The sequence below is a fragment of the Brassica rapa genome, chromosome A08, assembly GCF_000309985.2.
Source record: "Brassica rapa cultivar Chiifu-401-42 chromosome A08, CAAS_Brap_v3.01, whole genome shotgun sequence".
Classification (NCBI taxonomy): Eukaryota; Viridiplantae; Streptophyta; class Magnoliopsida; order Brassicales; family Brassicaceae; genus Brassica; species Brassica rapa.
In genome coordinates, this window is record NC_024802.2 from 10,453,148 (window position 1) to 10,477,542 (window position 24,395).

Consider the following 24,395-nt stretch of genomic DNA (forward strand, 5'->3'; position numbering starts at 1 on the left):
AAGAACATTAATAATGAATTTATGGTTAGTTTAATAAAAAACTTATTAATAATTAGATGAACCAATATATTTATCTTGTGATTTTAAGAATCATCATAATGATGACATGTGGCTACAAAAAGAAGTTATAAAGTTTCTCAATTAATATATAAGGGATGTTATTTTTACAAAAGAAAGCTGTAATTTTTGCACAGTGTAATTTTGTTGCAGTTGATTAAGTTTTTTTTATTGTGTTCTAATTCGTAGGGAATATTTACCACATGTGAAAAATTCAAATATTTTTAAAAGGGGGAAATGCTAATTTCAGTAAAATTGAAATGCAATTTCTTTTGTATGATAATTTTTTTTTGAGCCCGTATAATTTAATTTAAATGTTAATGATGCAAGTGATAATTTTGAGTAAACCATACATCTTTTTAAAATGAAACTAAATTCATTTAAATTAATTTTTTGGAAATGAATTTTTCCTAATACAACCTAAATGTGCGTGAATTTTAAAATATCAATTAGGTAATCTAAAGTTTTAACCCATGTAAATTATTTAATATTTATCCTAAACTTCTTATCCTAGTTGTTCTCAAAAAAAAAACTTCTTATCCTAGTTCCGTCGACTCCTTTGTTCCATGCTGCGTTGTCTACAGATATAGAAAATACATTTCTATGTATATGTTTGGTGAAAAGTTAAAAACACTGAAAGTTAGAAATGATAAGGTTTATGTTAAGAGACAGACAAAACATATGATAAAGAAAAATGTCTCCAGTCACGTCAAACACCACCATCTGATCATGAATTACCATGAATTCATAAAAAGAAGATAGGCTTTAGGAAGATAACTCCAGAAATATTACGTACTGAGACTGAGATTGGTTTTCTGATCATTGCAGTTTCAGTTCACATGCGACTCTGCTTGGCTCGTGAATGTAGTAAACAATATAATGTATCACTAATTTTTTTTTATTTAAAACTCCTATTGGATTTATCCTGTGAAAAAATGTATAAATGAATTGTTTGTTTGATAAAGAACTTCTAAACCGAAATTTGGAAAACTCGGTTAAACCAAACAGAATGAAGAATCACGTGAAACATATCATACTTCTCAGGCTTCACATGCCACAAAAAAATGCTTCTGTACTCTCTTCACTCTCATCTGCAATTGCTTATACCTACGTTCCAATATAGACATCAAAATCTTCTTCAAGTTGGGTATATCTTTCTCCAACACAAAAACCGCAAACGACTCCCACTTCAAAACCTCGAAGAAAGGTGGCACAAAGTTATCAGATATGATTACTGGAACACAACCATAGAAAATAGTATTTGCTCGTCTTCATGAACTGAAGATAGTTCTTGTTTCCTTTAGACCTCAGAAGCTTCCCGAAAATTTTCAGGTCAGGATCTTTGTTGTTCACCCCAGTAAGAGAGTAGTATTGGCCTAACGTACCCGTGATCGGGTTGACCAGCAAATTAAAGAAAGCTACTGTTGGCCTTTTGGACGCAGACTTGCCACCGATGTTACTTAGTGGTTTCTTGGGATATCTAACGTATGTCTCCGGTAGAGATGTGTCCTTTCCAAAGACAAAGCCTTCTTTAACATCCGAGTTACACAACGCCCTTATAGTCTTGGAAAAATGCTTGCGTGTCTCCGATGGAACCTGAAAATGTAACAAAACGACATACATTTATTAGTAAATGATCTAAATGATCCAACCGTTATAACCTCATATAGACGAAATGTCACAAAACACCATATAATATTCTAAAAAAATGATCTCAAATCTCACAATATTTACAATGCCACCAAAATGTTACAAACGACATGCATTCGTCAGAAAAATGATCTCAATGATCCAACCTTCATAACTTCACATAGATCTCAGAAAAATGATCTCAATGATCCAACCTTCATAAAAATGATCCCAAAGCTTAATTACAACTCCATAGCATAATGTCACAAGACATACATGTATCAGACAATGATCTCAGTGATCCAACCTTTATAACCTCGCATAGATAAAATGTCACAAAAGACCATATACTAATTTGTTCTCAAAAACTCACATATTTACAACTTACATAGAGTAATTTAACAAAAAGACATTACGGTTTCAGAAAATGGTCTCAAAGATTGCATCTACATAACTCAATAGATATATCAGAAATGTCTAAAAACATTCTCATGTCAAGGAGGAGACGTTACCCAGTCATGGCAGGCGGCAAGGAAATGATCAGCTCCAGAAGTTCGATTCCAAAAAGGATATTTTGTGGAAATGAAGTCAATATAGTCTTTTAGATACTTAATGAGATTGCGGTGTCTGTGTGAGTTCTTTACATATAGTGTCTCCTCGAGCATCTGGGAACTGAATGGTAAGTAGAAAAGATGAGCTTTTGTAGAGAGAGAAAGAATCATCATGAAGAATGATGCATCTCTCCTACGAACATCAGAGAAAGGAAAACAACAACACAAGCAACCAAAACTCACCAAGCGGCTCACACCAGAATCGTGACTTCTGCAACCCAACAGCAGCTGAAACAAAATCTTTGCCAATTAGTATCTATAAAATCACATCAACAGGGATCTCTCAAAAGGTTGGAAAAGCTAGAAGAAGCAGACTTTTGAGTCAATAATATCCTTGAGACGGTTGAGCTCTTCAAGCGCAATGTCCCAGTTCTGCATCAATATCTCAGATGCTAGCTTCCCCCACAAGGCACTCATACTTCTCTCAAGGTTAGAGCAAAGAGTCCTGTACTGGAAAGATAATCAGCGGCACCTGAATAATTCCCACATTCAAACTGAAACTTGGCGTACTGATTCAACGCCTCAATCTGGTCTGGACCAATCTGATAAAAAAATATTATACATCAAAACTGAGTTCCTCATACTAAACACAAACGAAACAACACAAAATCACAACCTGGTAACGTTCTTTCAGCATCTGGAGATTGTATTTCTTATCACCTCTTAGCTCCTGGACAGCATTAGGGTTCAAAAGGAACGTCACGAGCAATGCAGCCGCTTCCTCCATATCTATCACCAGAAACATTCATGATAAACCAATCAACCAACAAAGACGAAAGAGGCAAACTTTCACAGAGATTATTATACCTTGGGGAGCGTCTTCTGTGTGGTCGAGACTCTTGTGGATGTCCATGGCGTAATCAACCATGTTGGTCTTGTTCAGAAGCTCGATCTTGAACTTGAGGATCTGCTCATCAGGGTAAAGTTGATGCTCTTGAAGGAACTCGAGTATAGGGAAGACCAGGTGTCTGTACCTGGCCATTTTGGCTTGATTGACCTCTTTCTTTGAATTTGCATCCCCACCTTTTGCTGATCCCTTTGTGTCACCCTATTGATAATTAAAGAGAAAATGAGCGGCTCAACTGCCATAATTGACGTAGTCGTTTTTGGAGGGTGAATGACAATTTCGAAGTTACTTCTTTTCTCTCACCCTTCGTCCTTCCTTTTATATAAACCTTCCTCTCCTCGTCCTCTTTTCTCATCTCCTCAAGCCATTTCAAAATCAAATCTAGTTTGAGAGAGATAACACAGACGAAACCAAGCTTCTTCCATCTCGTTGCCGCAGATCAAACTTTCCTATTCCTCGGATAAACCTCTCCTTCTGCGGCGGCGAAACAGAGGAACAAACCTCACAAACCAACAAAGGCAATTCAATAAAAATTGATACTTCTCTGAAAACTATCAAAGATCTGCATCACCCAAAAGATTTTCTCAGTAAAAAGCCTTAACTACAGAGAATTAGAACACAAAACAGGATCAAAAGACCTTAACTTTTCAATCAACCCACCAAACCGCAAAGGAGACTCGTCAAGGGAAAAACACATTTAGTTTCTTCACCATTCCTCATCTCAACACCCACCGACTCGAAGGTATCGTCGGAGGAGGTTCGGAATCAGGTTCGGGATGGCCTTGTGGATTCATCATTGGAAGAGAGACATAGAGAGAGAGACAGAGAGGAAGAGATAGAGACAAAGAGATGTTTGAGCAAAAAAAAAAAGAGACGAAGAGATGAAGAGAATAGACGGCTCTTCCACACCCTAATTAGGTAGGACCGTAGGAGGCGTTGAAGAATGAAAACTTGAAGAAAAAAAAACAGTTGGAATCGAGGAAGATGAATCACAATCGAAGTTGGTTTCCATGTTTTGGGCTAAAATAGCATACGTGGTAAAAAGAATAATTCTTATTGGCTGATTTAAATTGAGGACGTGGACACTCTCCCTGTTGATTATATATCCCTTTTAATATAGTATAGATTAAAAAAAAGAATAAAATCAGCATTACTAATTTGAAACAACGTCGAGTGTTGAATTATAGGAGTACAATCTCAATCGAAATTTTTGATAGAAATAATTGGATACAAAAATGTTGGTATACAATATTTTTTTTTGGCATATATTACAAGTATATTTTAAAGAAAATCAGTAAAAAAATTGTAACTATCCAATTTTAAACGAGAGGAATTTGCTAAAAACAACCTAAATATTCATTTTAAATCAAAAAGTAGCACACATATTCAATAAAATGCAAAATCAACCTAAAAGATGGTAAAATATTATTTAATTCTTATGACCAAATAAAAAATAAAAAATTATTTTATGATTCTGTAATTCATAAGTCTACACGTAACCAAAAAAATCTAAATATCTGTAGACCTTCAGAGAAATCTACTTGGTAGACTTATTTTATAGTCTACATCATAATTTGATCTACTAAATCAAGGGGAATTGCATCATACATCCATCAAACAAATTATAATTCATCCACTACTTAAAAATCATGGTTTTTCAAAATACACTGTACACATTATAGATTATTGACATATTACCCTTTTCAACCTACCGGTGAAACCTACTAACAAAAATAATTAAAAAATATATAAAAAAATTTTAGCCACATCTTCTAATCCATCACCACCACCGCCACGTCTCTACTCCACCATCTCTTTCCAGTGTTTCTCTTTCTTCTTCAGATTATCAACAAAATCATACATTTTCTTCTGTCACATAATTCTTCTCTTTCAATACTTCACCAAAAGAACAATCAATTGTTCTAAAGAAAAGACAACGATGAAGTTATAGACGGTGAGCACACACAATAACTCTTTTATTTCTTTTTTTTTAAAATCAATTGATTTTCACAATCATGCTTTTGTTTTTATTTATGTTTTTGTTTTAAAGATCCACTGGTGAAGAACAGACAACGATGAAAACGTAGACGGTGAGCACACACAACAACTCTTTCATTTTTTTCTCAAATCAATTGATTCTCACAATCATGATTTTGTTTACATACTATGTTTTCGTTTCTGTTTTTGTTTTACAGATCCAGTGGTGAAGAACAACGACGGCGATTCGGTAAAAGCATCATCGTGTCGGGAAAAAGAGAGGAGATGAAGACGATCTCTATATGGTGGTGAAGAATAATGATGGTGAACAAAATGAATGTGTATCAGCCTGCCTAAAAAGAATAGAATTGAAGAAGATGAACTCGCCGTCTATACTATATTTGGTGAAATGAATAGTATAGTATATATTCTTAAGTATAGCTACCTATGTACGGTTACCATACTATTTGAGACATATTTCTATACTACTCCTTAAAAATGTAATAATATGTCATGTTTTTAAATTTGATAGGTCTCTTCTTTGTCATTTTGTGTGATTGATTGTAATATGAAATTCATTTTTCGAGTGTTGGACAAATTTGATTATTTGAAATATTCGTTTACTATACTACTTAGACTATATGGAGTATAAGATATGCAACATGCTAACCAAGTAAATGTGCTTTCAAGTGTTTAATATTGGAAAACAATTTATAGATTGTATTTGGATTTATAGGTTCCTGCCTAGGGTTTAGATTTACTAAGTAAATGTTTGGATATAGTAAACCTTATTATATACATTCTATTTGGGTTTATACTTCCTTGATTAGCGTTTAGATTAATCTATTTATTTAGGTTTAGGGTTTATGGTATATTTGGATTAGGGTTTAGTGACTAAAATTTAGGGTTTAGTATTTAGAAGGTAAGGGGGTATGGTGGGGTGAGCATTAACTTCTTTCATGCACTCATAGAGATTTTATAGTTTCACCAATATGTACTATGTTATTTATTTTGTTTCATTCTATTTGAGTTTTGTGTTTATATTTGGATTTAGGGTTTATATCTGAGTTAGGGTTTAGTAATTAGAGTTTAGGGTTTAGGGTTTAGTATTTTGAAATTTATGTTTGGGTTTTGTGTTTATATTTGGGTTTAGGGTTTATACACTTTTTATTTTTAAAAAATTTATGTTTCTATCCACTCATTCTACTGCATATAGTATATAAATATGTTGTAAATAAATTTGTGACATGAGTTATTTTAAGTGATGTGTTCGTAAATAATAGTGATTCATTATTGACCAGCAATATAAATTTCTTAGATGGATTAAATTGGTATGTGGCTGCATGTGTTTCAATCAAATAAAATACTCTTAATTTAATCTTCACCCTATGTTATTTTAACTAAGTCATATCTAACAATACAATATTACCGGATGATTACAGGAATAAAGAGCAGAACCGGATAATAATTGACATAAATGATAGCTATTACATTACGTCAAAATCAATGCCACTCACTTAATTTTGATGCCAAAGTTGGTTATTCAGCAAATTCACCCATAAATTAATTTTAAAAATGTAAGAAAATTTTTTTTTGTAAATTTTTTAATTAATCATCAATATAAAGGTTAGTATGAAGTTTATTAATTAACTTTATATAATTTAACAATTTAAAAAATATATATTGATTCGGTAACCATGTGTTAGATAACTTTTTATGGTTTAGCAACAAAATGTTCTAACATGTTTTATCTTTAAGGGTTAGATTTTAGATTGAGATTTTTTTTTGTTTTATTAATTTAAATTTGCATATCAGTGTTGAGTAGTTTATATTTTGTATAAGTAAGATTAGCGACTCGTGGGAAACCCACGGTGGGACGTCGTAAACTTTGATTTCACTACGGCACACACTTCTTCTTTTCTTCCTCGTGGTTTTGTGCATCCGCTGCAGATCTTAACCGTGTGGTACAATGTATATACTTATTAGACACAAAGTATTACTTATCGGTAGTTGGAAGAGATCCTAACTAATATATAAAATAGATGGGTCAATCCACTTATTACCAATTGGTTTTAGGTTGAAAGCCATCAAGCTTAACATGGTAACAACAAGCATTATTTTTGTCTAAAATAATCATAAAATAAAATTTAAACTTTATATACATATTTCAAATCAAAATAATAATTTAAAGGTGATTTATATTAAAAAAATGATTTAAAATATACATATATTCAAAAATTTATTTTTACTAAAATATTTTCCAATAACCATTATAAAAATAATGTTTTCAATATATATAATTAAAATACAATAAAAAGTCCAATTTCATATACCAACTTAAATTATGGTTTTTATATTTCACATTAAATTTTTAAAATATTATATATTATTTTATACGATGAAACATATAAAATACTATTAATTATATAATTAAGTATATGATGGTACATATAAAATACGATTAATTATATGATGACATATATATGATATATAATAGTGACTAGGGGTAGGATTTCGGGTATCCATTCGGATTCGGTTCGGATTAGTTTGATTTCGGGTTTCCGGGGTCAAAGATTTCAGACCCATTCAGATATTTCTAAATTTTGGTTCGAATTATTTTCAGATCTTTGCGGGTTTGGGTTTGGGTTCGGATAACCTATTTAAATTATTTTTAAAAAATTTAAATTCATTATATACTTTAAATTTCTCAAAATCTGTAAACAAAATAAAATATTACATATAAATTTGAATAACATATGTTAGAATACCTAAATTTAACATATAAATTGGTTTGTTTTAAATATTTGGATCGAGAATCAATAATTATTTTAAATATTTTTGGTATTTTGAGTATACTTTAAATATTTTAGATATTTATTTTTGACTATTTGTAGATAATCTCAAGTATTTAAACCAACTTAAAAGTATCATTTGTATTATGGATGTCTTTATATACATTAAATTTAAAAATAATTAATATGTATAAGTATGTAAACCTTTTTCGGATACATTTGAGTATCCGAAATACTTCGGTTCGGATCAGATTTTGAATCTTTAAATATCAAAATTTTGAATGATTTGGATATTTAATCAATTTATATTCGGTTTTGGACTACTTTTTCGGATTGGGTTCGGTTCAATTTTTCAAATTTGGATTTTTTTATCAAGCCCTAATATTGACATGAAAACCAAATATTAACATATTTTGAAAAATACATCTGCGCGGGCGTGCAGGTCAAAATTTAGTGAGTCTTTACGAAAAAAAAATAATAAGGAAAAAGAAAAGAGACGGAGCGAAAGGAGAAGTTCATTTGAAACACTAGTTTTTCTATGATAAACTTCTAGCACACGTATCTTATATCCACTATAACGACCAATGTTTTTTTAATGTTAGAATTATTTTATGGAAACTCTGCGATGCTCTGATATAATATATTTATCTTGGTCAAATTTAAAGCAGCAGGTACTAAATTGTCGGATTCAGGAGTTACCATATTTAATTATGGTGTTCCAATGAACGGACCGAGATAAGTTTGTTGCAAATCAAGTTATCAATCACCATCTTCAATTTCAATGTAGAGAATGGACGCTCAATGTGCCGTCTATTTTTACGATCTCGACTGAAACCTAATGTATAAACTATAAGATGTGAATGATAGAGAAGACAGAACTGATAGGGCCTTGAGTGTCCCATGAGATAATAACGTGACGTCTTTGCCCACATGTGCTTACTCGTTACAACCACTTCTCTTAGTTAAGTGGTCCAACAAATTTGCTCGTCATTTCTCACGGAAGACAGAAACAAAACGATCTTATATAAGATGTACCCATCTCTAAAAAAATGAATATTTAAATATTGTTTTTCCAGGATAAATTCTCTCAAATAACATAAGTTTTTAATTTATTTATTCTTAAATCAGTTATTATCAATAAGCCACATTGTTAAGACAATCATCAGAGATATCTACTTTCTCTTCTTTTCCTCACATTCTCTGTAAGAGCATCTCTAACATCACTCTATTTTTCACTCTAAAATATAGTTTAAAGTAAAAAATACTTCAATGGTACTTTATTTCTCACTCTAGAATAGAGTAAAAAATAGATTTACTCCAAATATAGAGTAATTTATTTATTTTTTGTTCATCATTCTATTTTCTACTCTAAAATAGAGTACCATTGGAGCAAACTCAAACTCTATTAGAGAGTTACTCTATTTTAGAGTAAAAAATAGAGTAAGCCATTGGAGATGGTCTAACATTCAAAGACAATTTTTTTTGTTAATTAGCATAGAGTATGTGTGACATTTTAGAGTTTAATTTTAGTAATATATGACCTTAAATCTTAGTTTTGACAGTGTACAATTTTTCTTCTCAAACCAAATGTATTATCAGAGGAACCGTGTGATTAAAGTTTAAAGGTATGTTTATGTTAGTAACATGCATAGCCGTGCGAACACCTGTGACTAACAGAAGCGTGGGTAGAACAAAATGTCCAAAATTTTAAATTACAGTTACAAAATACTACTGTTACATAGCAATCTGTTTTTAAAAAATCAACAATTAAAATGTTCATTTTAAATTTCTAATTATAAAATTTTCTTTTCTGTAAAATTAATAAAAAAATCAAATGTTTTTGAATCATTTTTAGTGCAAAAATTAACCAAAATTACTTAATCTTTTTCTTTATCTTAAGTTTTATAAGATTAACAACTTTTTATTTATTTATTTTGGTTATTTTACTATTAAAACTAGGAGAATGTCATTAGGTAGCCATTGGAATATTATAACCATAACAATCGACATCTATGATTCTCTTCATCTAGTCTGTATTAAGCTTACCCAAATTACTGACATAACCCATATATATATTTCTATTATGTAGGATTAAAAAAATAAAATTAATAAAAGATATGATTTAATCAGATTAATAATTAATGAAAGTTACCCTGATGATCCAAGAAAAGGTGCCCTATAAATTTCGTAAAAACTGATGCCCTTAGCGAAAGCTTCATTTTTAACAATGGATGCGCAGCTCTGGTAACATGTGAACTTGGATTATAACTTTAACAGTGGGAATTTTATCTATTTCTTAAAATCAATTATTTTAATATCCAATTTATTTTAAGAAAAATCTAAATCAATTTTGCACGTTTTCCATCTTATTTGTTTGTTTTATAAAAAAAATATGATGGTTATGCTTTTAATTGTTTTTATCTCATATCAGATTTGAATATCCATAAGATATTTCTTACTTTTATGGATATTAAATTTTGGATATCCAAAAAAATTGATCTGGATCCGGTAATCAAACTGAAGATCCAATAAAATTAGAGATGGGTACTGGAAGTTTTTTGAATATTCGAAATGTTTCTATTCCTAAGCCATCAAAGATAGCGTAATTTAAATATCATATATACCAAAACTTTAATAGAATTAATCCCAAATAAAAACTTATGTTAAATATGGACAATAAAAATGTGTAAAACGAAAACTATAGGTACGTGATTTTGCAATCTATAAGAGAAACATATATATTAGTTTCTTTTGTCAACGATATATTCATAGTTAGATGAATAGTTATGATTTGACCTACGTGGAGAGTTGGTCCTTAGTAGAAGCTGCTAGCTGAAGCATGCTGTGTGCATGGGCTTGGAGCCAATAGGTTATAAATAGATTTCAGCCGATTTCTATGTGGAATATGAGACACTGTTCATAAATATACTAGAGGTTGATCTGCACATTCGTGTGAATATTTTTCATTTTATAAATATATAATTTCGATGTTGTCATAAAGGTTTTAAATAATATATAACTTACATTTAGGGTGTTATACATTGTAGTGATCTGTTATTTTTTGTTATAGAGTGATTTGTTTTATACATTTCATATTCTTATTAATTGTTATTACTTATTCATATATTTTTGAGTTTGATACATAAATTATAATCTGATCAAATCAAATATATAATCTCCTTTGCTATATCATCTTAATTTATATAATTTGCATACAATACATTTTAAAATTTATTTAGTTATAAAGTAGAGAGATATTTGTTTATGATAATTTATATTTCCATGTTGTGTTTACAAAATAATACTTTAACATTTATCACTTTGGTATTTTGCGAGATTTTATAAGTAAATACATTGTTATGTTTAAATAATATAGCTCTATTTTTAGTAAATTGTATAAATACAAGTATCTATCATATTATTTTAATAAATGTTATCAATATATGATCTTTTTGGATGTCATGGTATTGAGTTTTCTGATTTTTTATTATTAAATTAATATAACAAAATATTCTATTACTTTTAATTTTTACAACATATTTTTTGTGTTACATTTCAAAACATTATATTTTAGCATTTATGATTTTATATTTTATAAAATTTGGAATCATTTTGAGTTTTTAATTTTATTTTAAAATTCTATATTTGGTCAAGAAAAATATAGAAAATTACAAAATTAATTTTTTAGTTTGGAAAATTAAATGATTTTTGAAGTTTTTTGTCACTAAACTAGTTCAGTATTATATAAAAATATATTTGAATTTTTGGTAAATGTTTTTATATTTTCTCAACAAATTTTGTTATAATGAAAATAAACATTAATTTATAAGTAAAATTAATTTGTAATTTATATTTTTAATTAATTATTAAAAATTCAATATTTTCTAGTAACAAATTTTGTAAAAAATACATGAACTAAGGGTTAGTTATATACAATTATATTTTATATATAATTATTTATATATAATATATTGCCGTGAATTTCAAGTTAAATAAAATGATAATATATAAATATAGATATAAAAGTTAAACATATGTTAATAATTTTAGTTTTTGTATAAAATATTATTTAGTTTATGAATTTTAACACGTTTTTGGACGTTGATTGATGATTTATTAAAATGAAACCGTTTAAAAAAATCTGTTATTCTACTAATTAAATATAATTTTTGCATATTTAATTTATAGTGAATGTATATTTTAATATAATATAGACTATAATTGTAAAATTTATAAAATATCAAATAATTTTTATTTTGTGACAAATGTTTTAATTATTATTAATTTTTAATAAAATTACATTAATAATTACGAAATTATAATGTGTTATTTTATTAAAAATGAAATGTTAATTTATAATTAAAACTAAAATTGTTTTATTATTAATATATTTATAGATTATTAAGATTTAATGCAAATAATAAAATATATCATATTAAGTAGTTAAGTAAATGATCTTACCATGACTTGTAAATGTAGATAAACTAGGACTCAAAATTAATATATTTGATATTTTGGATGTTATGGTATTATGTTTTCTGATTTTTTTTTATTAAAATAAGATCTCAAAATATTATATTACTTCTATTTTACAGTATAATTTGTTTTTTTGTGTTATTTCAAAAAAAAATATATTTTAGCATCTATGATTTTATCTTTTATAAATTTTGGATATTATCATTTTGATTTTTTAATTTTATGTTGAAAATTGTATACTTGGTCAAGGGAAATTTGGACAATTACACAAATATTTTTTAGTTTGAAGGATTATATGATTTTCGAACTTTTTGTTACTACATTAATTATATATATTATAAAAATATATTTGAATTTTTGGTAAGATTTTTTATATTTTTCTCAACAGATTGTTTGTAATTAAAGTAAACATTAAATTTATAAGTAAAAATTAATTGCCATTTAATTTTTAATTAATTATCAGAAATTCAAAATTTTGTAGTAACAAATTTTGTAAAATAACACATGAACTAAATGTTAGTTATTTACTATTATATTTTATATTATTATTTTTTAGATAATATATTGCTGTGAGTTTCAAAAGAAATAAAATGATAATATATAGTTGTAGATATAAAAATTTAACATATGTTAATAATCTTAGTTTTTTTTGTAAAATATTACATAGTTTACGAAATTTTAACCCTTTTTAACGATGCATGATATTTATTTAAATGAAATTGCTTTAAAAAAGTCTGTCAATATACTAATTAAATATAATTTTGTCATATTTAATTTACAGAACATGTCTATTTTAATATAATATAGACTACAATTGTAATATTTTTACATTACTAATTATACAATTATAATGTATTATTTTTTTTTATTTTTTTGATCAACAATTATAATGTATTATTTTATAAAGAAATATTAAAATTTTTGGTACGATTTTGTCAGATTTTTTTCTCGATAGATTTTGTTACAATTAAAAATAAAATATAAATTTCTAATTGAAACTGATTTATTATTAATATTTTTATTGATTAATAAAATTTAATGCAGATAATCAAATATATTACATTAACTAAATGATTTTATTATAATTTATTAATAGTAGAATATAGGACTTTAAACTAATAGAGTAGATGCTTACTAAAGTTGCACGTGAATAAAACGTCCCTTGTGTTTTCTGTTAATAGTTTGGTATGATCATGGTGCTTAAATTCACACAAATGTACGTTCAAAACCTTTACATCCACAAGAAATGTTGTATGTGTGCGATGCATGCATATCGAGGACATTTGCCGAATGTTTGATGTTGTCTTGTCACTTTCGAACAGCTGTCCTTATTTTATATTGTCCTTTAAGTAACATATATCTTTCTTTAAAAAAAAATAATATATATATATATATATATATCTTTCTTTTTAGGGAAATTGTGCTGTATAACCTTCAAACAAATTATAATTCATTACATAACTAAAACCCCTAACTTTCATCTACAGTACATGTATTTTATGTAATAATGCTATATTACCCTTCAATTCAACCTGTGTGACCTGCTGAGAGATATTTATCAAAAGAAATATTAAATAAATAATTTAATAAATTGTGGTTATCATTCTTCCACATCTCTTTCTCTTCTTCTTCCTCTTCTCCTCCAATCTCTGTTTTTTTTATACATACGAACACAAACCACTAGATTAAGAAATAATATAGATTTTGGGCTTGTGGAATTGAGTTTGGAGGAGAAGATGACACCGTAGACAACAACAAGGTGACATCACAATTTCTTTTTTTTTTAGTTTTTTTCAATGTTGTTTATCTTGATTTTTTTCATTGTTATTTAAATTGTTATAGTATGCTGTATTGATATGGTATGATGAAGAATAATTACTTTGGACTAGTGAATGTGTGTATCACCATGTCTGTAAAAAGAGGAAGATGTGAAGAAGATGAACTCGTCGACTATACTATATGTAGTGAAAGAAAATTATAGTATAGTACGATTCTTATATTTTTGTACAATTCGCAAGTACCAAACTAAATAGTATGCTACGGTTGTTGTATTATTGTACCATCGATTGTTTGATAAATTCATTATTTATCAATTTCTTGTTTACAACTATATGTGCTATACTATTTATTTTGTTCTATACTATTTGGGTTTAGAGTTTATACTTGGGTTTAGGTTTAATGATTAAGATTTAGGGTTTAGTATTTGGAAGGTGGGGGTTGATGTTTTGGTTTAGTGACCGTATTATGTATGTTCCATTTGACGATTAAAAAAGAGTGTTTTTTTTTGCTTACCAATTTATACTATACTATGTATTTTGTTCCATTCTATTTGGGTTTATAGTCTATACTTGGGTTTAGGGTTTAGTGATTAGGATTTAGGGTTTAGTATTTGGAAGGTAGGAGTTTAGGTTTGGGTTTAGTGATAGCATTTTTGGGTTTAGTATTCAAAAGTTAGGTCTGAGTTTAGCATTGAGGAGTTTTGTTTGGATTTAGTTTAATATTATATAATATTATATACTATTTTCAGATTTTTATAATTGGGTTTAAGGTTTATATTTGGGTTTAGGGTTCAGTAATTAGGGTTTAAAGTTTAGTATTTAGATGGAAGGGTGATGTTTAAAGTTTAGGGTTTATTATTTTGGAGTTGAGGTTTGGATTAAAGTTTAGTATTTATTAAGTGTGAGTGGATTTTGAATCCTATTATTTTTAGTAATATAGTATAGAAAAATTAGATGTATATTTATGTGTTAAATAAAAGTGTGGTGTTGATTGAATTACGTGTGATAATTAATTGTGGGGTGTCAAATTGTTGATGTCATCAGTTTCTCTCTCTATTACTGGCAACTTGAACAAAAAAAAGGTATTACCGGATAGAAGTTGACATAATTGTTATGGGCTTTATTATGTCAAAATCAATGCTATACACTTAATTTCCTTTTCAAATTTGGTCATTTGGCTAATTCACCCTTCTTTTTATAAGGTGTGGGTATCTGAAGCGACTTAGACTAATTTTCAAAAAGAAATATATCCCACGAATACATTCTTTTCAAATATTCATATTCAAATGGACTATAGCAATAACCCTATTACGTGTGGCATTAATGACAGGAAAGCGATCCATTAATCTTTGCTAATTAAAACAAACAAAAGGAGTACGAAGAAACTGGTTAATCTTTTTTTTTTTTTTAAAAGAAGAAACTGGTTAAGATTCAATTGATAGTGATATGTAGAGATAGCAATTTTACATTATAGGGAAATCAGTTTTTACCCTAAACTAATATGGCGATTCCTCATCCAATGAAAACCATTAGATCACCACAATGTGGTTACATATATCTATGTTCGAAAACGCGCCACCGAGGGTCGTAAAGTCGCTGGAAAAACGTTATCCTGCCATCAACCGTGAAGAGTTATAGAAAATCGGTGGAAAAATCAAATCTAAAAAAAATCTGAAGTTATTGCTTGTTTTTCCCAGTGAATCGATTAATATTCATAAGATTTATGATATTTGCAAGAAAACAGCAGAAAAATGAAGGAACTTGGCTAAAATTCGTCAAAAAAAGGAGTCGTCCAGTATAAATTTGCAGAAAACCTAAAACTGTAAAGAGGAAGACAATGAGGAAATGACCAAATAACCTTTCATTTAAGTTAAACATTAAAAACATCCAAAAGGGTCTCTTCCTTGCTTCGAACTCGGGTTGTTATCACGATAGGGGAACCCCGAACCGCTGAACTATGTAATCATGATTGTAATTTGTTACAAATGTATTATATATATAACCAAACAAAATCGCCGATTAATCCCCATAAAATCTCAGATTTTTTCATTCGGCGCTAGGCGTAACCCGAGCGTACCAGAAACGCCTAACGAGTTTCCCAACAAGGTATATATCTTATATACCAATAAGTAATTGAAAATATGTAAGTAAATCTCATGATTAAAAATAAAACTCAATTTGATATAAGAATTAACACTGAAATTTATACAACTCCAAAACTAAAATTACTGAATTTAAAATCAAACTTGTTATCGTTATATATATTAGGGTTGAAAACGAACAACATGTTTTAGAACATTAACGCTATACACGTTTGAACTTCAAAACATCGAAGTTGCAGATATTTTTGAAAGCAATAGCTAAACAAAAGACATTGAAATCAATAAATAGCTAAATTTTCGTGGAGATATATAATTCCCACATGTTTTAGCCATTACTTCTCATGATTCTCCAAGATTTTTTTTTTTTGAAAACGGATGCTTTAGCGACCAAATCGTGTGGGTGTGGCTGATGCTAAGTATTATTCGTATCATATGTACAACGATGATATTTTAAAAGTTGATATAAATAAAATAATTTTTTATTTTAACGAAAAGAGAATACCATGATATCTGTGGTCCAGATCCCAAACCTTAGTTAGACAGTATAAATTAACGTTGCAAAGTCTAAAGAATAGTTCATCACAATTTTGAGCTCTTTAATATAATCATTAGAAAAAGCAAAAAATTATAATGAAAACACAGTCACAGCCTCTTGAAGCCCGTCGCTCTGCAAACTATCGACCGTCTCTTTGGAAGCACGAGAATCTCCTCTTGCTCGGGAACAAATATGCGGTATATGTATGAAAATCTATATATACAACGTGTCATATAAAACTATTTGATATATTAGTATTCAGGAAGTTACTGTATAGTGATAATATTTTATACTATATGCAGAAAGAGGACAAAATCGAGAGAGCTAAGTTATTAAAGCAAGAAGTTAGTAGAATGCTTGATGAAACAGAGGGTTTACTTGAACAGCTAGAGCTCGTTGACAATTTACAAAGACTCGGAATTTCTTACCATTTCGAACGTGAAATCAAGAAGATTCTAACGAATGTTCACGTAAGACATGTGAGACACAGAAAGAGGGTAGATCGGAAGAGATCTGAAGACTTATATGCGACTGCCCTTATGTTCCGACTCCTAAGGCAACATGGTTTGAATATCGCACAAGGTTGAAACTTGAAAGCAAAAATAAATATATACATTGCTTAAAAGAATACAAACGAATATTGACATATAATCTATTTTTAGAGTTCATTTATAATTTATAAATTAGAAAATGAATGTTGATTTGAAAATTTTAACTATATATTTCTGATTCTGGACTTGCACGAAAAAAAAAATATTTGGAATATATCAGTCATGTTGTTTTATTTTATTATATACATATATATATATAATCAAATAAAATTGTGGTTTACTATCACTGCAGATGTTTTTTACTGCTTTTTTGGAGATGGCTTGGATGATGAAGACATCAAGAGTGTTCTTTCACTATACGAAGCTTCATATCTCTCGACCAGATTCGATACTAAACTGAAAGAGACCATATACTATACAACAACACGACTTAAAAAGTTCGTGGAAATGAAGAACAATGAGACCACATCTTATGTTCGAAAGATGGTGATACGTGCGCTAGAAATGCCATACCATCGGAGGGTGCGAAGACTAGAAGCAAGATGGTACATAGACGTGTATGGCGAGAGACACGACACGAACCCTAACTTACTAGAATTGGCGAAACTTGATTTCAATTTCGTACAAGTTATCCATCAAGACGAGCTCAAATCTCTCTCTAGGTAATCTAACTTAAACAATACATGATTCGTCTTGAAACTCGTTTTTCGTTTATGTTAATGTTGGAATTACTAGTTTTATGTATAAGTTTAAAAAAACGAACACTGAGATTTAGCGAATATAGCCTCTCTGTTTCATATTAAGTATCGTTGTAAATAATTTTTTTCCTTCCAAAATAAGTGTCGTTTTCGATTTTCAATGCAAAATTTATTAATTTTATTCAGCGATTTATTTTTCTATTGGTTGAAATATAGTTAGATGTATGTGTTTTTGTATAAAAATATACAAAATTAATTGTTTCCTTAATCCGTGTGAACAAACCCAAAACGACACTTAAAATAAAACCTCAAGGAATAGGTTATCTGGTTTTGAGTTATAGATTCATGATTATTCTCTAGTTATAAGACTTTAGTAAACATTAATGGATTTATATATAACCGATCCAAGAAGGTAGGAGTCAGTCAATCTGAAAAGACCAAAAAATACTTTCTCTGTTCCATAAAAAATGTTGTTTTAGTTTTTTTTTGTTTTAAAAAATGTTATTCCACGTTTCCAATGTAATTATTCACATTAAACACTTTCTTTCCCTTTTATATGACCAATAGATATTTTGTTAAATTATTTTTATTTAAATAGTTATATAATAAATAATGATAGATTAGTATATTTTGTTAGTTTCTTAATCTGCGTGAAATATGTCTGAATAACATTTATTATGAAACGGAAGAGTATACATGATCATCTCAAGAAACATATTAAGAATTTCATATTAAAAATGAACACAACCAGACTAAGACATAAATGACACATAACTATTTATTCATTGTTAATTGTTTTCAGTTGAAAATTCATGATTTGTCACGGTATATATGTTAAGATTTTTTTAGAGATTAAATGCAATTTATATATACTTTTAATATTAGAAATCATAGAAAAGTAAATGGTTGCATTTCTAAAAATGTACATAATAGGTTACTATGTAGACCGTAGACGCATACAACAGCCATTTTAAACATTCAAAAACATTAATTCTTGTTTCATCAATTATCTGTATGAAGCAGCTGGTGGAGCAAGACGGGATTAACAAAAATCCTTGATTTCGTAAGAGATCGAATAACGGAGAGTTATTTCTCGAGTGTTGGAGTAATCTATGAGCCTGAGTTTGCACATCATCGACAAATGCTTACAAAAGTATTCATGCTTATTACCACTATCGATGATATATACGATATATATGGGACACTGGAGGAGCTCCAACTATTCACAGCCATTGTTGAAAAGTATTCAAAAATATTTATAAGCCAGATTCATTTCATGGTTATAAATTTTTTTGTTTATTTCTTTCTTTTAACCTGATACCTTTTTTTTGTCATTTAATATATTCATTATGCAGATGGGATGTGAATCGTCTCGAAGAACTTCCCAAGTACATGAAGTTGTGTTTTCTATGTCTCATCAACGAAATCAATCAGATTGGATATATAATTCTAAGAGACAAAGGATTTAATGCGATTCCTTACCTCAAAAAATCCGTACGTATTCTCGCTGTGTAGATGTCATTACTTAATTCAACTGAATGTGCATGCAAATGTACCTATGCTTGGCATTCAAAATGCCAACTACACGATTAAGTAAATATTTTTCCCCAATGGATTTTACGAAAACAAATGAATACTAGATTAATCTTTTCTAATATGGATATTCATACATTTTCTCCAAAATCACTTTTAAAATTCATTTTTGTTTTCTCTACTTAGTGGGCAGATATGTGTACAACTTTTTTAAAAGAGGCAAAGTGGTACAAAAGAGGTTACAAACCTAAACTCGAAGAGTACATGGAAAATGGTTGGCTCTCAAGTTCTGTCCCTACAATACTTCTCCACTTGTTATGTCTATTCCCCGACCAAAACCTAGACATTCTTGTCTCCTACCACCACCATGTTATTCGAAACTCTGCCACAATCCTCCGTCTCGCTAACGATCTCGCCACTTCTTCGGTTAGTCATGGTTTCACAACTTGATAGTATTATTAGTACATATTACAAAATTTACAAATGTTTAACAGATAGTAAAAGCCTAAAAGGGTCTTAAACAACAATTGCAAACTAATGACTTATTAAAGAAACCAAAAAAAATTATAAGAAAAAAATAAAATAAATGACAACTTCTACAAGAAATTTACATTAATTAAATTTTCTTCAAGTATATACTTGAATGTCCTTAAATAGTTGGGATCCCAAACAAATCGTAATATGTAAAATAATGTATAAAATAATTATAATTAATATATATGTACATTTACGTACACACACATATATATATATATATATATTGTGATTTGACTATTTCACACATACTTCACATATATTATTGGTTTTCCAGTAAAATATAAACACCACTTTCTACTTTTATACATAAGACACAGCTTAGTTATTTGTATACAAATATTTGTCACTAACTCGTAACTTCATTATTAAAATATAAAACATCAATCCTTTAAAACAAAAATCTAAAACACTAATCTCTTAAATACAGATAGATTATAAGATAAACATCTTTATTAAATATTGGAAACATAGATTATTAATATGTATTTTCCGTCTTTATTCTTGCACAGAAAAATATATTTTGACCCTCCCACAATTAACTAGTCTTTTTAAATGGACTAACAAATTATCGGGGCTCAGTGGCTCACACGTTCAAGACGGTATATAAATATATAGCGGTTTTATGCACAACATATGATATGTATTTATATATTATTTCTTTTGGTAAATATGTGAGAATGTAACAGAAGGAATTGGCAAGAGGCGACAATGTTAAGTCCGTACAATGTCACATGCATGAAACTGGATCTCCAGAGGCAGAGTCACGTGCGTACATTCGAGAAATGATCGGTGTGGCTTGGGAAGACTTGAACTTGGAAAGGAAGAGTTGTTGGCTACATCAAGGTTTCGTAGAAGCGGCAGCTAACCTCGGACGCGTGGCTCAGTGCATTTATCAGTACGGTGATGGCTATGGCAGTCCCGAAAAGGCTAAGACCGTCGATCATGTCCGGTCCTTGCTCGTCTACCCTGTTCCATAACCAGACAAATAATATTAGTTTATTTCCCTCCTCATAATATTGGTGAGAGTGCAGACATATATAGTTCCCTCCTCAAGTTGTGAATTATGTAGTTAAGAAAATAAAATTAAGAGCTTGTAAAATACAATAATCACAATGTTCAAAAAAAATATATACAATAATCAGCTCAACCATTGTTGTATTTTCTATCTTCTGTTCTTTCTGCTTCCAATTGACTACTATATTTTTTTTTTTAAATATTGATATCCACACAATATGATGGATAATTACAAATATAAACAAAATATCTTTGGTGAACAAAAATTAAAACAAACACATAATATCTTTTTTTTTTTTTTGTAAACTGACACAGAATATCCTCAGTGCAAAATTCTTACTATCTCAACAAAAAATAAAAATAAAAGCTGAAAATGATGAAGAGGATATTTTATCTTTTCTACAAAAAAAAAATATTTTATCTGAGATTCTCCTTACATATCGCTGTCTACAATTCAGTTACTGAATCTCAAATGAATTCCTAGCTTTTTTTTTCTTTCTTTTAAGAGGAGATTAACTCAATATGCTCCTGTCTCTCTTTAATTTTTTTTTATTTCTCCCTTTAATATAATACATTTTCTTTTTGATATTATTTTTTAATTTAAAAAGTGTGGCCAAAGACTAAATAACCCTTAATGAAATAGCTTAATTACAATGATCCAATCCAAATCCTAACCCGGATCCTAAGAGCACCCCCATTGAGGATTTATGGAGGGAGTTCACACAGAAATCAAGAAAAAAAAAATAACTCAATCATATGAACCCTTCTCTCCTAAAGCTCGACTGAATCCCTCTCTTCTAAAATTCATCATGTAGCGCGGGTCCCACGTGTCGTGGTGGTCCGCGATTGGTCTAGTTTTTTTTTTTTTTTTAAATCAAAAAAATAAGAAAAAAATTTAATAATAAAAAATTGAAAAGATGAATCCAAGGGGAGTTCACTGATGCTCTTGCTCTAACTAAACGACGGCGTTCCCTTCTCAATCGTCACTTTTCTGATTTCACGTCTTCTTCCCAACTCTCCCTCTCTTTCTTGCGACGGCGAAACGAGAACCAAACTGGACCTCTTCAACTCACTCAATTCATCGAAGTCCGCAAAACAAAACAAATGACCACTTTGTGTTCTTTTCCATCTTCCCCGCGATTCTTCACCACCAAAGCCCCTCTTTTATCCTTCTCCATTCAGTTAGGATTTTTGTATTTTTAAGGGTTGTTTACAAGGGAGACCCAAGTTGGTAGTTAGGAGAGATAGGAGTCTTGGTGGGAAGGAAGTGGTTGTAGCAGCCTGTTGGTAACATTGGTTCATCTTCAAGCTCCTTAGCTTCTTCTGGTCAGGCTTCTAGAAATAACTCTGTAGCTAGAACCCTCAAGCTGGTGGTCTGCTTCATTGCCTAGACAGAGCTTGGAAGTAGACAAAGAAGACTATCAAAGAGAATTATGTTTCCCATGCCGAAGAAGCTGATAAAACAAAGCAAGCAAGGAATTATGGAAGAAACTGACAAGTCATAAGCCAATTAAGTTGTGTAAGAACAAGCCTTAGATCTTTATTTATTCTTTTGGATCTTGCATTGCATTGCACTGAATGTGTGTGTGTGTGTTCTTCATTTACAAATAGAAACCTGAGAGTCTCTGCGTTTCACTTTAACGATATTAGCAACATGGTGTAAGAGACTTGTGAAAGCTTGAGATTAGTGGTTGTGAAGGTAGCTTTGATGGCATTAAAGGCGTTGGGAAATGTTGTGACCACAGACCTGCTGAGAATCTCGTCTTGTAGAAGAAAGGTGGATCCTTGTGCTGGACCAGAAAAGTTGATGAGGTCTTCTCCGGCTCTCGAGAGTTTGCAACTCACAAAGTTGTTTGAATGATAAAGAAGGAATGAGAGCTTCTTGGGGCATTATCTTCGTTGGATCCTTGTCCTGGACCAGAGAAACGTTGGGAGCTTCTTGATGATTTTTATCAATTAGCTTTTGTATAAAATTATTGTATTGACAAAAATATTATTGATTTTATTTTTGTTGTTATGTTTGGAAAACCAAAGTAACATTCTTGATATGTATTACATGTACAAAAATTTGTGCTTTGGATGTCAAAAACATGGTATATGTTGCTAAATAGGTTTCGATAACTGGATTTTTTTTTTGGCAACGGATAACTGGATTTATTTGGTTTATTATGTGCAAAAAAATGATAATACCAAAAACGGATAACACATATTAATTATGAATTTTTTTTTTTTTGACAACAAGACATTCACAGACTCATATTGACTATGTAAACCAAATCGGTAACTCCGCATCCATGCAAACGACGAAAGACGGTTGTTTCCTAGCACTGCGTTCTAATATTATGAAATTAAATAATGTAAAAAAAAACTTTTATGAAATAAACACATACAGTTTATAACATGTTAAATGCATAGTACATGTTAAACACAAGTTGATTAATTCCCCATTGTTTAGTGCAGAGGCAAGCTGAACAGATTATGAAATAAACACATACATTTTGTAATCAGATCAGATTAAATATAGAGAAAGATCTAAATATATGTTAATATTTTCTTTTCGAAACACATTTTGTTTGTCCGTAAATGTTGAGTTTAAGTAATATATCACATTACACCTTCCATCATTTACAAATAATTAAAAAGTTATAAAACATTTATCTTCTTATTTTAGATTTTAAAAACGTTAATGTTTCATAAAATTCGTTTTGTCTTATTCACATTAAAATAATAATATAAAAAACAATCATGTAAAAATGCATGCATAGCACATGTTAAAATAATAATTTAAAAAGCACTCAGGTAAAACATATATCCGTTATATACATAAATTTAATATTATAATTACACTTAATAATTCTTGGTAATCTTCAAGATAGTAATAATACTAACTTATACATAGTAATACTTTGGCAAATTTTAATTTTTATTAGTAAAACCATGTCCAAGTGAAATACTTCGTAATAAAAGCAATGATTTTATATAATGAATGTCATTAAGGAAGAGTATTACATAAACAATTTATCAGAAATAAGTATTTTTATAGATTCTTCTCACTATAACCTTATGATTCACATAACAACCATGAAAGTTAGAGAATCATTTTGAAAAAATGATAAATATTCTTAAAACTATAGAAAATAATCATCTAAATAGTTTTAATAGTCTTACTGACTATATACATAGTCTACTAATAGAAAATATATGAGTTATATATGTTAAATATACGTAGTACTTGCAATATATAGAAGTTTTAAATTA

General features: G+C 29.3%; 2 protein-coding genes and 1 long non-coding RNA gene across 13 annotated transcripts; 2 read left to right on the forward strand and 1 right to left on the reverse strand.

The window, feature by feature from the left end:
* Positions 1-934: 934 nt before the first annotated feature.
* LOC103864756 (eukaryotic translation initiation factor 3 subunit E) lies at positions 935-4,231 on the reverse strand. 9 transcript variants are annotated; one of them, XM_018658635.2, is made up of 7 exons: positions 3,434-4,230; positions 3,105-3,345; positions 2,914-3,026; positions 2,613-2,839; positions 2,481-2,525; positions 2,199-2,358; positions 935-1,653 (listed from the first exon to the last, which is right to left on the reverse strand). In XM_018658635.2, the coding sequence occupies exons 1-4, from the start codon at positions 3,497-3,499 to the stop codon at positions 2,711-2,713; spliced, it is 549 nt and encodes a 182-aa protein (XP_018514151.1). In that variant the 5' UTR covers positions 3,500-4,230; the 3' UTR covers positions 935-1,653; positions 2,199-2,358; positions 2,481-2,525; positions 2,613-2,710. The 9 variants fall into 9 exon arrangements, 6 of the variants coding, with proteins under 6 accessions (XP_018514151.1, XP_018514152.1, XP_033133325.1 ...); XM_018658636.2 differs by lacking the exon at positions 935-1,653 and adding an exon at positions 1,734-1,901; XR_004450295.1 differs by lacking the exon at positions 935-1,653 and having other exon boundaries at positions 1,751-2,358; positions 3,105-3,204; positions 3,272-3,345; positions 3,434-4,221.
* A 48-nt stretch (positions 4,232-4,279) lies between these two features.
* LOC103833973 lies at positions 4,280-6,707 on the forward strand. Its single transcript, XR_004450296.1, has 2 exons — positions 4,280-5,098; positions 5,195-6,707. It is a non-coding gene; the product is annotated as an uncharacterized LOC103833973 (long non-coding RNA).
* A 9,965-nt stretch (positions 6,708-16,672) lies between these two features.
* Positions 16,673-21,331, forward strand: LOC103833974 (tricyclene synthase, chloroplastic). Of its 3 annotated transcripts, XR_004450292.1 has the most exons (8): positions 16,693-17,007; positions 17,107-17,386; positions 17,648-18,017; positions 19,077-19,295; positions 19,409-19,547; positions 19,773-20,012; positions 20,810-21,221; positions 21,253-21,331. XR_004450292.1 is itself a non-coding variant. In XM_009110019.3 (7 exons), the coding sequence occupies exons 1-7, from the start codon at positions 16,900-16,902 to the stop codon at positions 21,098-21,100; spliced, it is 1,641 nt and encodes a 546-aa protein (XP_009108267.1). In that variant the 5' UTR covers positions 16,673-16,899. The 3 variants fall into 3 exon arrangements, 2 of the variants coding, with proteins under 2 accessions (XP_009108267.1, XP_009108266.1); XM_009110019.3 differs by lacking the exon at positions 21,253-21,331 and having other exon boundaries at positions 16,673-17,001; positions 20,810-21,100; XM_009110018.3 differs by having other exon boundaries at positions 20,810-21,330.
* Positions 21,332-24,395: the final 3,064 nt, after the last annotated feature.

Bases quoted from the DNA above. Each gene is read 5' to 3' on its own strand.
- LOC103833974 (XM_009110018.3), top strand. From the start codon at position 16,900: ATGAAAACACAGTCACAGCCTCTTGAAGCCCGTCGCTCTGCAAACTAT. The intron at 17,008-17,106 runs GTATGAAAATCT...TACTATATGCAG, and splicing joins GGAACAAATATGCGGTATAT to AAAGAGGACAAAATCGAGAG. The intron at 19,296-19,408 runs GTATTCAAAAAT...TTCATTATGCAG, and splicing joins TTCACAGCCATTGTTGAAAA to ATGGGATGTGAATCGTCTCG.
- LOC103864756 (XM_018658635.2), bottom strand. From the start codon at position 3,499: ATGAGAAAAGAGGACGAGGAGAGGAAGGTTTATATAAAAGGAAGGACG. The intron at 3,346-3,433 runs GTAACTTCGAAA...AATTATCAATAG, and splicing joins CGAAGGGTGAGAGAAAAGAA to GGTGACACAAAGGGATCAGC. The intron at 2,840-2,913 runs GTTGTGATTTTG...TTTTTTTATCAG, and splicing joins TGCTGAAAGAACGTTACCAG to ATTGGTCCAGACCAGATTGA.